The sequence below is a fragment of the Gopherus evgoodei genome, chromosome 10 (assembly GCF_007399415.2).
Source record: "Gopherus evgoodei ecotype Sinaloan lineage chromosome 10, rGopEvg1_v1.p, whole genome shotgun sequence".
In the NCBI taxonomy this organism is placed as follows: Eukaryota; Metazoa; Chordata; order Testudines; family Testudinidae; genus Gopherus; species Gopherus evgoodei.
In genome coordinates this window covers 1,028,146-1,044,703 of record NC_044331.1, presented here as the reverse complement: position 1 = coordinate 1,044,703, position 16,558 = coordinate 1,028,146, and the positions used below count along the sequence as shown (strand labels likewise).

The 16,558-nt window shown below is 60.6% G+C and overlaps 1 protein-coding gene across 3 annotated transcripts in view; it reads right to left on the bottom strand.

The window, feature by feature from the left end:
* Positions 1-5,089: 5,089 nt before the first annotated feature.
* Positions 5,090-16,558, bottom strand: part of FES (FES proto-oncogene, tyrosine kinase) — a 50,397-nt gene continuing 38,928 nt past the window's right edge. For 2 of the 3 annotated variants that reach the window (XM_030578131.1, XM_030578132.1), the window contains exons 15-19: positions 12,341-12,435; positions 11,991-12,114; positions 9,904-10,061; positions 9,290-9,412; positions 8,529-9,038 (exon numbers count right to left, since the gene is read on the bottom strand). In XM_030578131.1, the coding sequence (XP_030433991.1) occupies positions 8,896-9,038; positions 9,290-9,412; positions 9,904-10,061; positions 11,991-12,114; positions 12,341-12,435 (643 nt within the window). In that variant the 3' untranslated portion in view covers positions 8,529-8,895. Of the gene's footprint in view, positions 5,711-8,528; positions 9,039-9,289; positions 9,413-9,903; positions 10,062-11,990; positions 12,115-12,340; positions 12,436-16,558 lie in introns of those variants that run through there. The other variant, XM_030578134.1, reaches the window with a different exon arrangement.

Below are 16,558 nucleotides of genomic sequence, written 5' to 3'. Positions count from 1 at the left end.
ATCTACACGGGAGGTCCACTTTCTTGACACCACGGTGCAAATAAGTGATGGTCACATTAACACCACCCTATATCGAAAACCTACCAACCGCTATGCCTACCTTCATGCCTCCAGCTTCCATCCCGGACACATCACACGATCCATTGTCTACAGCCAAGCACTGAGGTACAACCGCATCTGCTCTAACCCCTCAGACAGAGACCAACACCTACAAAATCTCCACCAAGCATTCTCAAAACTACAATACCCGCACGAGGAAATAAGGAAACAGATCAACAGAGCCAGACATGTACCCAGAAGCCTCCTACTGCAAGACAAACCCAAGAAAGAAACCAACAGGACTCCACTGGCCATCACATACATTCCCCAGCTAAAACCCCTCCAGCGCATCATCAGGGATCTACAACCCATCCTGGACAATGATCCCTCACTTTCACAGGCCTTGGGTGGCAGGCCAGTCCTTGCCCACAGACAACCTGCCAACCTGAAACATATTCTCACCAGTAACTGCACACCGCACCATAATAACTCTAGCTCAGGAACCAATCCATGCAACAAACCTCGATGCCAACTCTGCCCACATATCTACACCAGCGACACCATCACAGGACCTAACCAGATCAGCCACACCATCACTGGTTCATTCACCTGCACGTCCACCAATGTAATATACGCCATCATATGCCAGCAATGCCCCTCTGCTATGTACATCGGCCAAACTGGACAGTCTCTACGGAAAAGGATAAATGGACACAAATCAGATATTAGGAATGGCAATATACAAAAACCTACAGGAGAGCACTTCAACCTCCCTGGCCACACTATAGCAGGCCTTAAGGTGGCCATCCTGCAGCAAAAAAACTTCAGGACCAGACTTCAGAGAGAAACTGCTGAGCTTCAGTTCATCTGCAAATTTGACACCCTCAGCTCAGGATTGAACAAAGACTGTGAATGGCTTGCCAACTACAGAACCAGTTTCTCCTCTCTTGGTTTTCACACCTCAACTGCTAGAACAGGGCCTCATCCTCCCTGATTGAACTGACCTCGTTATCTCTAGCTTGCTAGCATATATATACCTGCCCCTGGATATTTCCACCACATGCATCTGAAGAAGTGGATATTCACCCACGAAAGCTCATGCTCCAATATGTCTGTTAGTCTATAAGGTGCCACAGGATTCTTTGCTGCTTTTACAGATCCAGACTAACACGGCTACCCCTCTGATACTTTACTGTCCTATACTAATACTGTGTGTGCCTTAGTTTCCCTATATGCTGCACCAACACTTCGGTGGTGGGATCTGGGTGTGTGATTTTCCTGAGACCCTTAGGGCAGGTGAGGCTGCCCAGATATTTGCACCTATGTAACCTGAGACCCAGGAGGGGGGTATGGAGGAGGGGCATGAAGGCAGGTGTCAGCGGTTGGGTGGCTGGAGGCTGGCAATCTGTGTGGGGGGACAGGAAGAGGGGGAATCCAGGGCGTCTGGCCCAAGATTCCCAAGATGGACTTGGCTGAAAGTCACTGGTTTCTGTGCTAACAAGCTCTGTTCTACGCTGTGTTCCTGTCGACGAATAAACCTTCTGTTTTACTCTGGCTGAGAGTCACGTCTGACTGCGGAGTTGGGGTGCAGGACCCTCTGGCTGCCCCAGGACCCCGCCTGTGCGGACTCGCTGTGGGAAGCGCACGGAGGGGCAGGGGACGCTGAATGCTCCGAGGTCAGACCTGGGAAGGTCGAAGCTGTGGAACCTTCTTGCCCTGGATACATTATGCTCAGACAGAGGAGGCTCCCGCAGAGCCCTGACTGGGTTCGTATGGAGCAGTTCCAGAGCATCACCGGTGTCTCCGTGACAACTGGTGGTAGCGGTGGGACCAAACTGCACCCCGTGGACAAAGCATCCTGCAGAAGTGACTGGGGAGCAGTAAAGCAAAGGGGGATTAGTGAGAGACAGGGGTGCTGGCGGCTACGAGAGGTGTGGTTCCAGGAGGCAGAGGAGCCTACAGCTTAACCTCCTAGAGAGAGTGGACCCCCCCCCAAAAGCTGTTGCACTGAAGCGGTTCCTCCCAGGGACCGTGGGGAGCTGAGAGAACACAGGCCTGTGAGTCCGTGACTACTTGGGAACAGCGTGGAGATGGCCTATAACCATCTTCTTAAGAAGGACCTTGTGCAGAGAGCGAGGGCTGCGCATTGGAAAGCTCACCAAGGCACAGCTGATTGCTCAGCTAGAGGAGAATGATCACTCTAAGGAGCCGGTTCCTGACCCAGCTGGGGCCTCGAGAGAGGCTGGGAGCAGCCAGGCAGCCCCAGGATCATCCTGGCCACCGACCCAACCAGGGATGTGGGAAGGGCTGAAAGCAGCCAGGCAGCCCTAGGATCCACCTACCCGACCAGCAGGGGATCTTCCAGACCAAGTTGCCTGGTTGGTGGAGCTGAGAGGGTTGGAGTTGGAAATGGAGCTGAAACTGAAAAAGCTGGAGGACCATGAGAAGGAACGGCAGGACCGTGAGAGACCAAGGCAGCATGAACTGGCGATGGCGGAGCTGAGAAGCAGAGAGGCTCCTTCCGTGGTGAGTGGGTTGGGCCCAGGGGGGCTAAGCCCGCAGGGAACTCCAGTTTAAGGAAGGGGATGATATAGATGCCTTCCTCACTGCCTTTGAGAAGGCTTGCAATGTGCACCAGGTTGACCCTGCAGACAGGCTTCGGCATCTCACCCCCTTACTGGGTCCCCAAGCCACAGGGATGTTCAGCCAGATGGATGGGGTGGAAGCAGGGGACTGTAACAATGCTGGTTCTCAGAGTGCCAATTCAGGACCAATTGCTCAAACAGGGCAGTCACAGCCCAAGGCTGGGGTTTTTCCACCTCTAAGGCAAACCAAACCAGCCAGACAAAAAGGACTTCAGTTTTACCCCACTGGCTAACCACAAGTCACACAAGCAATTTCCTTAGACACTCCAGTCTGCCAGTGTCACCACCAGTGCCACCCGTCCTGGGGATGAATGGTTATGAAAACCAACACCCCAGTAAAAGAAAAAGGTTCTCTCGATTCCAAAGGATCAAGCCCCAGAGCCAGGTTAATATACACATCAGATCTTACCCACAAATCATGCTGTTGCCAATCCTTTAGAATCTAAAACCTAAAGGTTTATTCATAAAGGAAAAAGAGAGAGATGAGAGCTAGAATTGGTTAAATGGAGTCAATTCCATACAGTGATGGCAAAGTTCTTGGTTCAGGCTTGTAGCAGTGATGGAATAAACTGCAGGTTCAAATCAAGTCTCTGGAACATCCCTTGCTGGGATGGGTCATTCAGTCCTTTGTGTAGAGCTTCAGTTTGTAGCTACGTCCCTCCAGAGGTAAGAAGCAGGACTGAAGACAAGATGGAGATGAGGCATCAGCCTTTTATAGTCTTTTCCAGGTGTAAGAACCTCTTTGTTCTTACTGTGGAAAATTACAGCAAAATGCAGTCTGGAGTCAAATGGGCAAGTCCCTGCATACTTTGCGGAGTTACAAGGCATATCTGCCTTCTCTCCATGGGTCAATTGTGTAGCTGATGGTCCTTAATGGGCCATCAAGCAGGCTAGGCAGAGCTTGTCTGGGATGTCTCCCAGAAGCACAGCACAAATTTGAAATATAGACAGTATAGAGCCAATACTCATAACTTCAACTACAAAATTGATACACACATACAGACAGCATAATCATAACCAGCAAATCATAACCTTGTCTTAGACACCTCATTTGACCCCCTTTATACAAGACTTGGTGCCATTACAGGACTTTGGTTGCAACCACATTCTATATGGTCCCAGTTCAGATCAATAATGTGACAGGGACTGTGAACTGTTCAAACAAGCCCTGCTGCACAGGTTTGAGCTGACCCCCAAGGCGTACAGGAAAAGGTTCTGGGGTGTGCAGAAGACCCAGGGGATGACGTATCTGGAACCGGTCACGCTGATGGGGGAATACACCCACAGGTGGGTGAATGGGGCTGGGGCCCAGACCCAGACGGACGTGATTGAACTGATGGGGCTGGAGCAACTATATGAACTCTGCCCCCTTGACCTGAGGATGTGGCTGGTGGACAAGAGGCTGAAGGACCTGCACTGTGCAGGGTGGCTGGCTGACACGTTTGTAGCCAGCTAGTCGGGATATGGAATCCCAGGGGGACAGGCCCACATCAGTGCAGAAGGGGAGTCTCAAATAAATCCCTCCTGAGAGGTACAGCCTATACGCCAGGTGACCGACCGGTCCCAGGGGAGCAACGGGATCTGAGGTGTAATTACCATGGGCAGAGCAGCCACAGATGGGCCCTGTGCCAAAAGCTCAGGGACTGGATGAGCAAACCGAGCCCTCACAGGGCTGACTGGGTGGGGGCCCAGCCGGAGGAGGGGCTGGCTCCTCAGGCAGGAGGGGCTGGCAGTTTAGCCTTGGCCCAAGAGCAAGGAGTCTCCCAGGCCAGCTCCTGGGGGGCCTGATGCTCAGGATTCAAAGTTCTCAGTCTACTGAGTGGGGGTGGGGTGGCCCCTGAGGACCGAGTGCCTCATTCCCCTGGAGGTGGATGGGAAGCAGGTCACAGGGGACATGGGTGCTGAGGTGACGCTGGCCTGGTCCAAGGTGGTGGCCCCAGACTGGGTGGTGCCCAACACCTACCTGACCCTGACAGAGTGTGCGGGCCCCTGTTTAAGGTACCTGTGGTGAGTATACATCTGAAATGGGGGGCCAAGGAGGGGCCCAAAGATGTGGGGATGCACCATCAGTTGCCAACCCAGGTGCTGATGGGGGCTGACCTGGCAGATTGACCAGGCGGCCCCCAGAGTGCCCTAGTCATCACCCATAGCCAGAGCCAGCGAAGAGCACTCTGCCCTGACACCGGGGCCAGTGCCTTGCTGGGGGTGCAGGTCCCTACCCCAGTGGGAAAGGAGCCACTGGGGAAAGGACTTGGCGGGGCCGCGGCCTCAGACCCAGCCAGTGAGAGGGAGCAGGTCCCCACCCCTTCCCCAGCCGCTGGGTTCCAGGCCGAGCTGCAGAAGGATCCCTCCTTGGAGAAGCTGAGGGAACTTGCTGGCCACAGCGCTGCAAACCCCCTTGGGGAAGGCTGCTGGGAGAGATTCCTGCAGGAGAAGGGATTCTTGTACCAGGAATGGGCTCCCCAAGGGGAAATGGAACCGTGGGGGAGCTGGTGGTCCCCCAGAAGTACTGCCACAGGCCCACGATATCCCTCTCTTGAGACACCAGGGAATCCAACAGACCAGGCAGAGGCTGCTACAGAACTTTTACTGGCCCGGGGTCTTTGATCTCGTCCAGCAATACTGCAGGTTCTGCGACCCTGCCAGAGGGTGGGGAAGGTCCAGGACAAAGGGAAAGCAGCTTTGAAGCCCCTGCCCATCACAGAGGAGCCTTTCCAGAAGGAGGCCGTGGACATAGTGGGACCCCTCAGCAAGGCAGTTCGGACAGGGAAAAAAAACATTCTGGTGGTGACAGATTTCGTTACACACTATCCCGAGTCAGTGGCCTTGTCCTCTATCAAGGAAGACACTGGTAGATGCACTGCTGACTGTTTTCAGCAGAGTGGGGTTCCCCAGGGAGGTCCTTACAGACCAGGGCTCCAATTTCATGTCAACCTTGCTCCAGTGCTTGTGGGGGAACTGTGGGGTCCGACACACCCGGGCCTCAGCGTATCACTCTCAGTCCAATGGAGAGGTTCAATAGGACCCTAAAGATGATGTTAAAAACCTTTATGGACCAGCACATGCAGGACTGCAACAAGTATTTACCCCACCCGCTGGTCATGTACCCGGAAGTGCCCCAGGAATCATCTGGGTTCTCTCCTTTCGAGTTGCTGTATGGGAGGAGAGTGAGGGAACCCCTGTACTTGATGAGGGATGAATGGGAGGGGAAGGCCTCCCCCGATGGAGAATCAGTGGTGGAGTATGTTCTGATTTTCTGGGAAAAGCTCGCTGAGCTCATGGACTTGTCTGGGGAGAATTTAGCCAGTGCCCAAGGGAAGCAGAAGGTTTGGTACGACTGCTCAGCACGTGCCTGCTCCTTCGCCACTAGGGATCAGGTGATGGGTCTTATTCCCATGAGAAAGAACAAACTACAGGCTGCCTGGGACAGGCCCTTTAAGCTCATCAAGCAGCTGAATGAGATGAACTATGTGGTGGAGCTGTCTAACCAGCAGGGGCGGCTCTAGGCATTTTGCTGCCCCCAAGCACAGCAGGCAGGCTGCCTTCGGCAGCTTGCCTGCGGAGGGTCCTGCGGGAGGTCCTCCGAAGCCGCGGGACCAGCGGACCCTCTGCAGGCAAGCCAACGAAGGCAGCCTGCCTGCTGCCCTCGCAGCGACCGGCAGAGCGCCCCCCGTGGCTTGTCGCCCCAAGCACATGCTTGGTGTGCTGGGGCCTGGAGCCGCCCCTGCTAACCGGGCTCACAGCCACCGGGTGTACCACGTCAACATGATGAAGCCGTACTGGGACAGGGAGCATTTGGTACTGGCCGTGTGTGGCAGTGGAAGGAGCAGGGAGATGACCCCCTGGTGGATCTGTTCCCTGAGATAGGGTCTGGCCCTTGGCTGGAATCAGTTCCCCTCTCTGACCCGCTAACCCCTGCCCAGGAGGCAGAGATCCGAGGGGTGCTGGGTTCCTACCAGCAGCTGTTCTCCACCCGGCCTGGGCTCATGACCTGGCTGTCCACCAGGTGGAGACAGGAGCCCACCCGCCTGTAAGATGCTCCCCTTTCTGGGTCGCTGGAAAAGGCCCAGAACCTGGAGAGAGCGGTCAGTGACATGCTGGCTTCAGGGGTGATCCAGCCATCCGCCAGCCCCTGGGCCTCGCCTGTGGTGATGATCCCCAAGAAGGATGGGTCAGTCTGGTTTTGTGTGGATTACCAGAGGCTTAATGCCATCACCAAGTTCAGTGCCTGCCCCATGTCGAAGCTGACGAGGTTCTAGACAAGAGCCAGACAACCAGGAAAAGGCATTTCAAACCTTGGCAGCAGCTTGAAGAGGGAGGGGAGGTCTACTGGCCGCAGGGAGCTGGAGGCCTGTCAGGGCCGACATAGGCAAGGCAGTGTCTACGTGCGTGCTGCGTCGACCCCCAGGCATGGCCCTGGCTCAGCACTGCTCGGGGGCACAAAGAGGCTCAGCCATCGGTGGGAGGCAAACTGAAGTGCAGCCACATGCACGGTGACTTGGCTACGGCGACCTGACTTTGGCATGTAGCCCAGGCCCAAGAGGAAGGCAATTTCCTCCCGCCTCCGCCCCGATTCTCCAGCTCAGAGAAAGGTGTCAGGCGGCTGTCTGACGAGCTGGCCTGTGGCGAGACCCAGGGCTCCCCTGCGGGACTGCCAGAGCCAGAGCAGCTACGGCCATGCAATGCCCTGTGCCACGTGACTAACAAACCCTCTCTGGTTTGGAAGAGGCTGCCTGGGGTCACTGCAGACACTGGCCCAGGTGCTGTGATCCCTGGGGAAGGCAGCGAGTTTCTGCCAGGCAGAGCTCACGCTGTGAAACAGGAGGCTGGAGCCCAGAGGCTTGGGCTCCCCTGAAGGAGGAGGGGATCCCTGGGGGGACTGGCACACTGAAGGGGTGATTCCAAGGGACAATTTAATAGCAGAAGCACCGAAGAGATCCTGGGGATCCGTGACAGCAGAGCAGTACAAAGCACAGCGGGAAACTGGGGCATTCATTGGCAACATGCAAATCTTACCAAGCTTCACACTCGTCACAGCATGCACCTGTCGGCCCTGCTATGCTCAGACTGTAGCTCTGGGGGGCAGGTGGATGTGGCTGTACAGCGCCTGGCACAGTGGGGCCCTGACCAGGGCCACTGGTGCTATGGCCACACACGGAGTCCAGAACGTCGGTAAATGCTGGGGCTGGCCAGCTCCAGGCACTGGGAAGGCCTTGTCAGCACAGAGGGCAAGGCCCTGCCTAAGACACGATATGCTGGCCCCTGCCAGAGCCATTTCCGGTGCCTAGAGCTGAACACAGCAGTCTTAGCGAGGGGCACAGCCCATGGCACTGGCTGGCATGGCCACAGCCGGATTTCCAGTCACACGGGTGCGGCTGCCCACCCTGGGAGCATGTATGCAGATCAGGTGCCAGCCAGAGACGGTCCTGGGCCGTCAGTCACACAGGCACGTGCCTAGCTCCATGGATACCCATGGCCCAGCCCCGCGGTGAGGGGCTCCCTGTGTGCTGCTGGTCTGAGTAACTGGTGCCCTGGGAGGGTGGGGCTCTGGGCACAGCTCTCTGGGCCGCAGAACACGTCTGTGTCCTAGTGCCAAGCGGCTTCTTCCGCCTGGCCACCCATGCCCCGGGCCCAGGAGCCAGGCTAGGCTGACCCCCAGGCTCCTGGCAATGCACAGAAAGACCAGGGGTGGGGCTCTGGCAGCAGCTTTGGCTCCAAGTCCCCGGGCAGCACCCTGCAGGGGCAGAAGGGGCCAGTTCGTCTGAGCAGGTCCCCACAGAGGCTGTTCCCCAGGGACCCAGTGCAGGCCCTGCAATCCGTTTGGGTGCCACAGCACTGACTGGGTGAGGAGGGGGTGGTTTTTATTCCAGAGGAAATACTCTCCCAGAGCAGAAGAGAAGGTCTTGGCCTATCTGTCCCACAGCTTGACAGCTGGGGCAGGCACAGGGGATGGAGCTGCGCAGGCTGGAGACCCTACGGCCCAGGGTCTCTTTGCACCCAGGAGGCAACCAACAGCCTGGGGCTGGCCGACGGCAATGGCTGGAGCCTGTGCTGACCCAGGCCATGGTGGAAGACGAGTCCACGGGTGGTCACACTGGGCGTTCACAGTGCCGCTGGGGGCAGTCGGCACTGGTGTGGGCTCTGCCCAAGGGCCCTGGGCTGACAGCTCCAGCCCAGGGCAGCGTCTCCTGGCCTGGGAGCCCGCGGTCTGTTACCGCTGCCTCTTGCGGATGCTGATGAGCTCCTGGTGAATGGTGCTGAAGCTGGGCCGTTTCCGGGGATCGTACTCCCAGCACCGCTGCATCAGTCTGTACACATCCTCGGGACACTGCTCGGGGGGGTCTAGCCGCCTCCCTGGGGAGAGACGCAGAAGGCTCAGGGCACAGGGCACCCTGCCCCCAGGGCTATAGAGAGCTGGAAACACCCTCAGCCCCTGGCAGCTGCTCACCAGAGGGGATCCCCTGGGCAGCATGGCTCCCTCCCCACTTCTGCCACAGGCATGATGGTGCCCTGGGGTGGGGGCAAGGGCAGCTCCAGGCTGGCAGCAGCCCAGGCACCTCCTGCTCGTGGGGAGATGGGGGCTTGGCGGGACAGGGCCTGCTTACCTTGCTCAATGGCTTCGCGCGTCTGGGTGTTGCTCAGATTGGAATAGGGGATGGCGCCCAGGCTGAAGGCTTCCCACAGCAGGATCCCGAAGCTCCAGACGTCGCTCTCTGAGGAGTAGCGGCCTGTGGAGAGGGGGGCTTCAGGCAAGGGGCAGGGAGCATAGCGACCTTCAGCCTCTCACCAGGTGCTCCAGCCCCCTTGGGGCTCCTAGGCAGGCACTCACTGTGCGGCAGCCTGGGCAGCCCCCACTCCCTGCAGAGACGCCATCCTGGGTCCAACTGGGACGCAGCATCTGACCCCCCTTCCCATGGCCTCCTGCTGCCCCAGCCAGAGGGATCCAGCTGAGGGGACACCAGGAGACCAGCCACCCCGGGTAAATAGCCACAGGCAAAGGGCTGGGCAGGGCTGTAGTGTGCCCATGCCCGCTCGCCGTGTGGGGCCTGAGGGAAGCACGAGGAGCCGGGTGGTCTAGGGGACTCGTAGCCAGGACTCCTGGGTTCTTTCTTGCTGTTGGCAAGTGCCTTCCCCTGGTGCCGTGTGTGGTGCTAGGCGGCCTGCAGAGGGCCCCAGCTCAGCGTGACCGAACTGGGAGCTGCAGCAAGCAATGCTGTACCATAATTCAGTGCCTCTGGCGCCGTCCATTTCACAGGAATCTGCTTCATGCCTCCTGTGGAGGCGTAGATCCCGTCCTCCTCCTCCCGCGACATCCCAAAGTCACTGATCTTCAGCGAGTTCTTCTCCGTCACCAGGCAGTTACGAGCTGCGAGGTCCCTGCGGGAGAGGAGCAGCTGAGTGCCAGGCCCTGCAGCCCACCAGGCTACTGGCTACGGAGACTCTGGAAGCCCCAGCCTTGACCCGCTCCTCACCCATGGCAGGTGGGCCCCAGCAGGCCAAGGGCACGAACGGCTTGGAGAAAGTCAACCCGCCTGAGGACCCCTACCTAGCCCATCTCCCGGGGGGCACTAGGGCCTGCTGGCAGAGGAGGCAGAGAAGTCAGGACTCTGGGCTCTAGCCGCAGCTCCAGCTCTGTGGGATACATCGTCCCGGGGCCCCAGTCCCCATCTGTCACATGGGACAAGGACGCTCCCTTCCATGGGGAGCCCTGGGGAAGGAGGGCTGCAGAAACATGGTGACCCCAGACAGGGACACCGCCAGGTCTCTGGGGAAGGGCAGGGCACTAACCCAGCGGGTATCTCACAGGAGCCTTCCCAGCTCTCAGGACAGGTACTCGCTGGCAGACCATGGGCTGGTATCACCCACAGGGTCCAGCATACTCAGGGGCCCCGAGCGCAGCTGATGTCCAGGCAGTGACTGGGATGCTCGGGGCCCCCAATCTCAGCTGGGGTCTGGGCAGCACCCGGGGCACTTGGGGGCCCCGATCTTGGCTGGGGTCTGAGCAGTGCCTGGGGCACTCGGGGACCCTGATCTCGGCTGGGGCCTGGGCAGCGCCCGGGGCACGCGAGGGCCCCTATCACAGCTGGGCTCTGGGCAGTGCCCGAGGCACTGGGGGCCCCGATCGCAGCTGGGGCCTGGGCAGCGCCCGGGGGCCCCTATCACAGCTGGGCTCTGGGCAGCGGGGGCCCCTATAACAGCTGGGCTTTGTGCAGTGTCCGAGGCACGCGGGGGACCCTGATCTCGGCGGGGGTCTGGCCAGCACCCCGGGCACGGGGGGGCCCTATCACAGCTGGACTCTGGGCAGCGCCTGAGGCACTGGGGGCCCCAATCTCGGCTGGGCTTTGGGCAGCGCCTGGGGCACATGGGAACCCCGATCTCGGCTGGGCTCTGGGCAGCACCTGGGGGCCCCTATCACAGCTGGGCTCTGGGCAGCGCCTGGAGCCCTGGGGGCCCCGATTGCGGCTGGGGTCTGGGCAGCGCCCAAGGCACGCGGGGACCCCTATCACAACTGGGCTCTGGGCAGCGGTCAGGGCACTGGGGGCCCCGATTGCTGCTGGGGTCTGGGCAGTGCCCGGGGCACGCAAGGGCCCCTATCACAGCTGGGCTCTGGGCAGCGCCGGGGGCACTGGGGGCCCCGATCTCGGCTGGGCTCTGGGCAGCGCCCGGGGGCCCCTATCACAGCTGGGCTCTGGGCAGCGGGGGCCCCTATAACAGCTGGGCTTTGTGCAGTGTCCGAGGCACGCGGGGGACCCTAATCTCGGCGGGGGTCTGGCCAGCACCCGGGGCACGGGGGGGCCCTATCACAGCTGGACTCTGGGCAGCGCCTGAGGCACTGGGGGCCCCAATCTCGGCTGGGCTTTGGGCAGCGCCTGGGGCACATGGGAACCCCGATCTCGGCTGGGCTCTGGGCAGCACCTGGGGGCCCCTATCACAGCTGGGCTCTGGGCAGCGCCTGGAGCCCTGGGGGCCCTGATCGCGGCTGGGGTCTGGGCAGCGCCCAAGGCACGCGGGGACCCCTATCACAACTGGGCTCTGGGCAGCGGTCAGGGCACTGGGGGCCCCGATTGCGGCTGGGGTCTGGGCAGTGCCCGGGGCACGCGAGGGCCCCTATCACAGCTGGGCTCTGGGCAGCGCCGGGGGCACTGGGGGCCCCGATCTCGGCTGGGCTCTGGGCAGCGCCCGGGGCATTCGGGGCCCCGATCTCGGCTGGGCTCTGGGCAGTGCCCGGGGGCCCCTATCACAGCTGGGCTCTGGGCAGCGCCCGGGGCACTGGGGGCCCGGATCTCGGCTGGGGTCTGGTCTCACCGGTGGATGCAGTGCTTGCTCTCCAGATACTCCATCCCAGCAGCAGCATTCGCTGTCATCTTGAGCAGCTCCTTCACCTTCAGCTGCTGCCCCTCGCTGCGCAGGAAGGTCAGGAAGTCCCCCCCTGTGGGGGCAGGGTAGTGCTGACCTTAGGGAGTTAGGGGCAGGGCTGCAGGACCCAGGCACCTGCCACCAACCCTGGGCGGGGGGGAGGAGTGCGGCTGGGAGAGGTTCAGGGTCCAGGGTGCGGGAAGCAGGGCTCACCGGGAGTGAACTGGAGGGAGGGGGGATGGGGGCCAGGGCCAGGGCAACAGCAGGCCAGGCTGTGGGGGCGGGGGGGCAGGACTCACCCTGCACCAGCTCCATGACGATGTAGATGGGCTGCTTCTGGGTGCAGATGCCAATGAGCTTGACGATGTTGGGGTGGCTGTACTGCTTCAGGATCCTGGAGACAGAGACGCGACAGTCACCCCCTCGCTGTCACCCCTTGGCCGTCACCCCCGGCTGTCACCTGCTGGCCGTCACCCACAGCAGTCACCCGCGTCTGTCACCTGTTGGCCATTACCCCCTGGCCATCACCCCCAGCAGTCACCCCTGGTTGTCACCCACTGGCCATCACCCCCGGCTGTCACCTGCTGGCCGTCACCCACAGCAGTCACCCCTGGTTGTCACCCACTGGCCATCACCCCCAGCTGTCACCTGCTGGCCGTCACCCACAGCAGTCACCCCTGGTTGTCACCTGCTGGCCGTCACCCACAGCAGTCACCTGCGTCTGTCACCTGTTGGCCATTACCCCCTGGCCATCACCCCCAGCAGTCACCCCTGGCTGTCACCCACTGGCCATCACCCCCAGCTGTCACCTACTGGCCGTCACCCCCCAGCAGTCACTCCCGGCTGTCACCCACTGGCCGTCACCCCCAGCAGTCACCCCTGGTTGTCACCTGCTGGCTGTCACCTCCAGCTATCACCCCCAGCTGTCACCCCTGGCCGTCACCTGCTGGCCATCACCCCCAGCTGTCTCCTGCTGGCCGTCACCCCCAGCAGTCACTCCCGGCTGTCACCCACTGGCCGTCACCTCCAACTGTCACTCACTGGCCATCACCCACAGCAGTCACCCCCGGTTGTCACCTGCTGGCCATCACCCCCAGCTGTCACCCACTAGCCGTCACCCCCTGGCCATCACCCCCAGCTGTCACCTGCTGGCCATCATCCCTGGCTGTCACCTCCAGCTGTCACCTCTGGCTGTCACCCCCTGGCCATCACCCCCTGGCTGTCACCCGCTGGCCATCACAACCAATCACAACAGCCAGCAGGGGATCTTCTCTTTCAGTACATTTCAACAGCACGGACGGCACCTAGCCACCTCCCATCGCCCTGGGCTTGGGGACCCACTGTCCAGGCTGGGTTTGTTTGGGATCCTCTGTCCCTGTCGGGTCTGGGGGGGTCCCTGGTCCATGCTGGATTTGGAGTCCCCACAAACTCCAGGAGATTTTGATCCAGAAAAACTTTTAATTTAAATTTAAGCAAGCCCAGAATCCCCAAAGCCCCCTCCCCACCCCTGCTGGCAAATGGCCTGTCATAAACAGATGGTTAAGGGTTAATGTCTCTTTTACCTGTAAAGGGTTAAGATGCTCAGTAAACCTGGCTGACACCTGACCAGAGGACCAACAGGGGGACAAGATACTTTCAAATCTTAGTGGGGGGAAGTCTTTGTTTGTGCTCTTTGTTTTGGGGGTTGTTCGCTCTTGGGACTAAGAGGGACCAGACATCAATCCAGGCTCCCCAAATCTTTCTGAACCAGCCTTTCATTTTTCAAACTTGTAAGTAATAGCCAGGTAAGGCGAGTTAGTCTTATTTTTGTTTTCTCCACTAGTAAATGTTCCTTTTTGCTGGAAGGATTTTACCTCTGCTTGCTGTAACTTTGAACCTAAGGCTAGAGGGGGGTCCTCTGGTCTATACGAATCTGATTACCCTGTAAAGTATTTTCCCTCCTGATTTTACAGAGATGATTTTTACCTTTCTTCTTTAATTAAAAGCTTTCTTTTTAAGAATCTGATTGATTTTTCCTTGTTTTAAGATCCAAGGAGATTGGGTCTGGACTCCCCAGGGATTGGTGGGGGGAAAGGAGAGGGGGATGGTTAATTTCTCCTTGTTTTAAGATCCAAGGGGTTTGGATCTGTTTTCCCCAGGGAACTGGTGAAGTCCCTCAAGGCCACCCAGGGAGGGGAGAGTTTTGGGGGGACAGATAGTGCCCCAGACACTGAAATTTCTGGCTGGTGGCAGTGTTACCAGATCTAAGCTAGTAATTAAGCTTAGAAGTGTTCATGCAGGTCCCCACATTTGTACTCTAAAGTTCTAAGTGGGGGAAAAAACCTTGACATGACCCCTCAGGGCAGAGCGTGGCACTGGGGGGCAGAGGCCCACAGCGCTGGGGGAAAAGCGCTGCACTGGGGAACAGCGTGGAGCAGGGGGACAGAGACCCACGATGCTGGGGGGAAGAGCATGGAGCTGTCGGGAAGAGAGTCACTGCGCTGGGGCGCAGAGTGTGGAGCTGGGGAGCAGAGACTCACGGCGCTGGGGGGGAAGGGTGCAGCACTGGGGAGCAGAGCGTGGAGCTGGGGGGCAGAGACCCATGGCGCTGGGGGGCAGAGTGTGGAGCTGAGGGGCAGAGATCCGTGGTGCTGGGGGGGAAGGGCGCAGCACTAGGGGACAGAGTGCGGAGCTGGGGGGTAGAGATCCATGGCACTGGGGGGGCAGAGACCCACAGCACTGGGAGGGAACAGCACGGTACTGGGGGACAGAGTATGGAGCCGGGGGGCAGAGACCCGGGCGCTGGCGGGCAAGGGCGCAGCACTGGGGACAGAGCGTGGAGCTGGGGGGCAGAGACCCACGGCGCTGGGGGGGAAGGGCGCAGCACTGGGAGACCGAGCATGGAGCTGGGGGGCAGAGACCCACGGTCTTGGGGGGGAAGGGTGCAGCACTGGGGGGCAAAGCCTGGAGCTGGAGGGCAGAGACCCATGGCGCTAGGGGGCAGAGCATGGAGCTGCGGGGCAGAGACCCGCGGTTCTGGGGGGCAGAGCGTGGAGCCAGGGGGGCAGAGACCCACAGCCCAGGGGTAGAAGGGCACAGCACAAGGGGACAGAGCATGGAGCTGGGGGGAAGAGACCCACGGCACTGGGGTGGAAGAGCATGGCACTGGGGGACAGAGTATGGAGCTGAGGGGCAGAGACCCTGGCGCTGGGGGCAGAGCGTGGAGCAGAGATCCACGGCACTGGGAGACAGAGCGTGGAGCTAGGGGGCAGAGACCCGGGCGCTGGGGGGCAGAGCGCGGTGCTGGGGGTCAGAGACCTGTGGCGCTGGGGGGCAGAGAGCAGTGCTGGGGGACAGAGACCCATGGCGCTGGGGGGCAGGACGTGGAGCTGGGGGGCAGAGATCCATGGTGCCGGGAGACAGAGCGTGGAGCTAGGGGGCAGAGACCCACGGCGCTGGGGGGGAAGGGCGCAGCACTGGGAGACCGAGCATGGAGCTGGGGGGCAGAGACCCACGGTCTTGGGGGGGAAGGGTGCAGCACTGGGGGGCAAAGCCTGGAGCTGGAGGGCAGAGACCCATGGCGCTAGGGGGCAGAGCACGGAGCTGCGGGGCAGAGACCCGCGGTTCTGGGGGGCAGAGCGTGGAGCCAGGGGGGCAGAGACCCACAGCCCTGGGGTAGAAGGGCACAGCACTAGGGGACAGAGCGTGGCACTGGGGGGCAGAGGCCCACAGCGCTGGGGGAAAAGCGCTGCACTGGGGAACAGCGTGGAGCAGGGGGACAGAGACCCATGATGCTGGGGGGAAGAGCATGGAGCTGTCGGGAAGAGAGTCACTGCGCTGGGGGGCAGAGTGTGGAGCTGGGGAGCAGAGACTCACGGCGCTGGGGGGGAAGGGTGCAGCACTGGGGAGCAGAGCGTGGAGCTGGGGGGCAGAGACCCATGGCGCTGGGGGGCAGAGTGTGGAGCTGAGGGGCAGAGATCCGTGGTGCTGGGGGGGAAGGGCGCAGCACTAGGGGACAGAGTGTGGAGCTGGGGGGTAGAGATCCATGGCACTGGGGGGGCAGAGACCCACAGCACTGGGAGGGAACAGCACGGCACTGGGGGACAGAGTATGGAGCCGGGGGGCAGAGACCCGGGCGCTGGCGGGCAAGGGCGCAGCACTGGGGACAGAGCGTGGAGCTGGGGGGCAGAGACCCACGGCGCTGGGGGGGAAGGGCGCAGCACTGGGAGACCGAGCATGGAGCTGGGGGGCAGAGACCCACGGTCTTGGGGGGGAAGGGTGCAGCACTGGGGGGCAAAGCCTGGAGCTGGAGGGCAGAGACCCATGGCGCTAGGGGGCAGAGCATGGAGCTGCGGGGCAGAGACCCGCGGTTCTGGGGGGCAGAGCGTGGAGCCAGGGGGGCAGAGACCCACAGCCCTGGGGTAGAAGGGCACAGCACTAGGGGACAGAGCGTGGAGCTGGGGGGCAGAGACCTGCAGCGCTGGGGGGGAAGGGCGCAGCACTAGGGGACAGAGTGCGGAGCTGGGGGGTAGAGATCC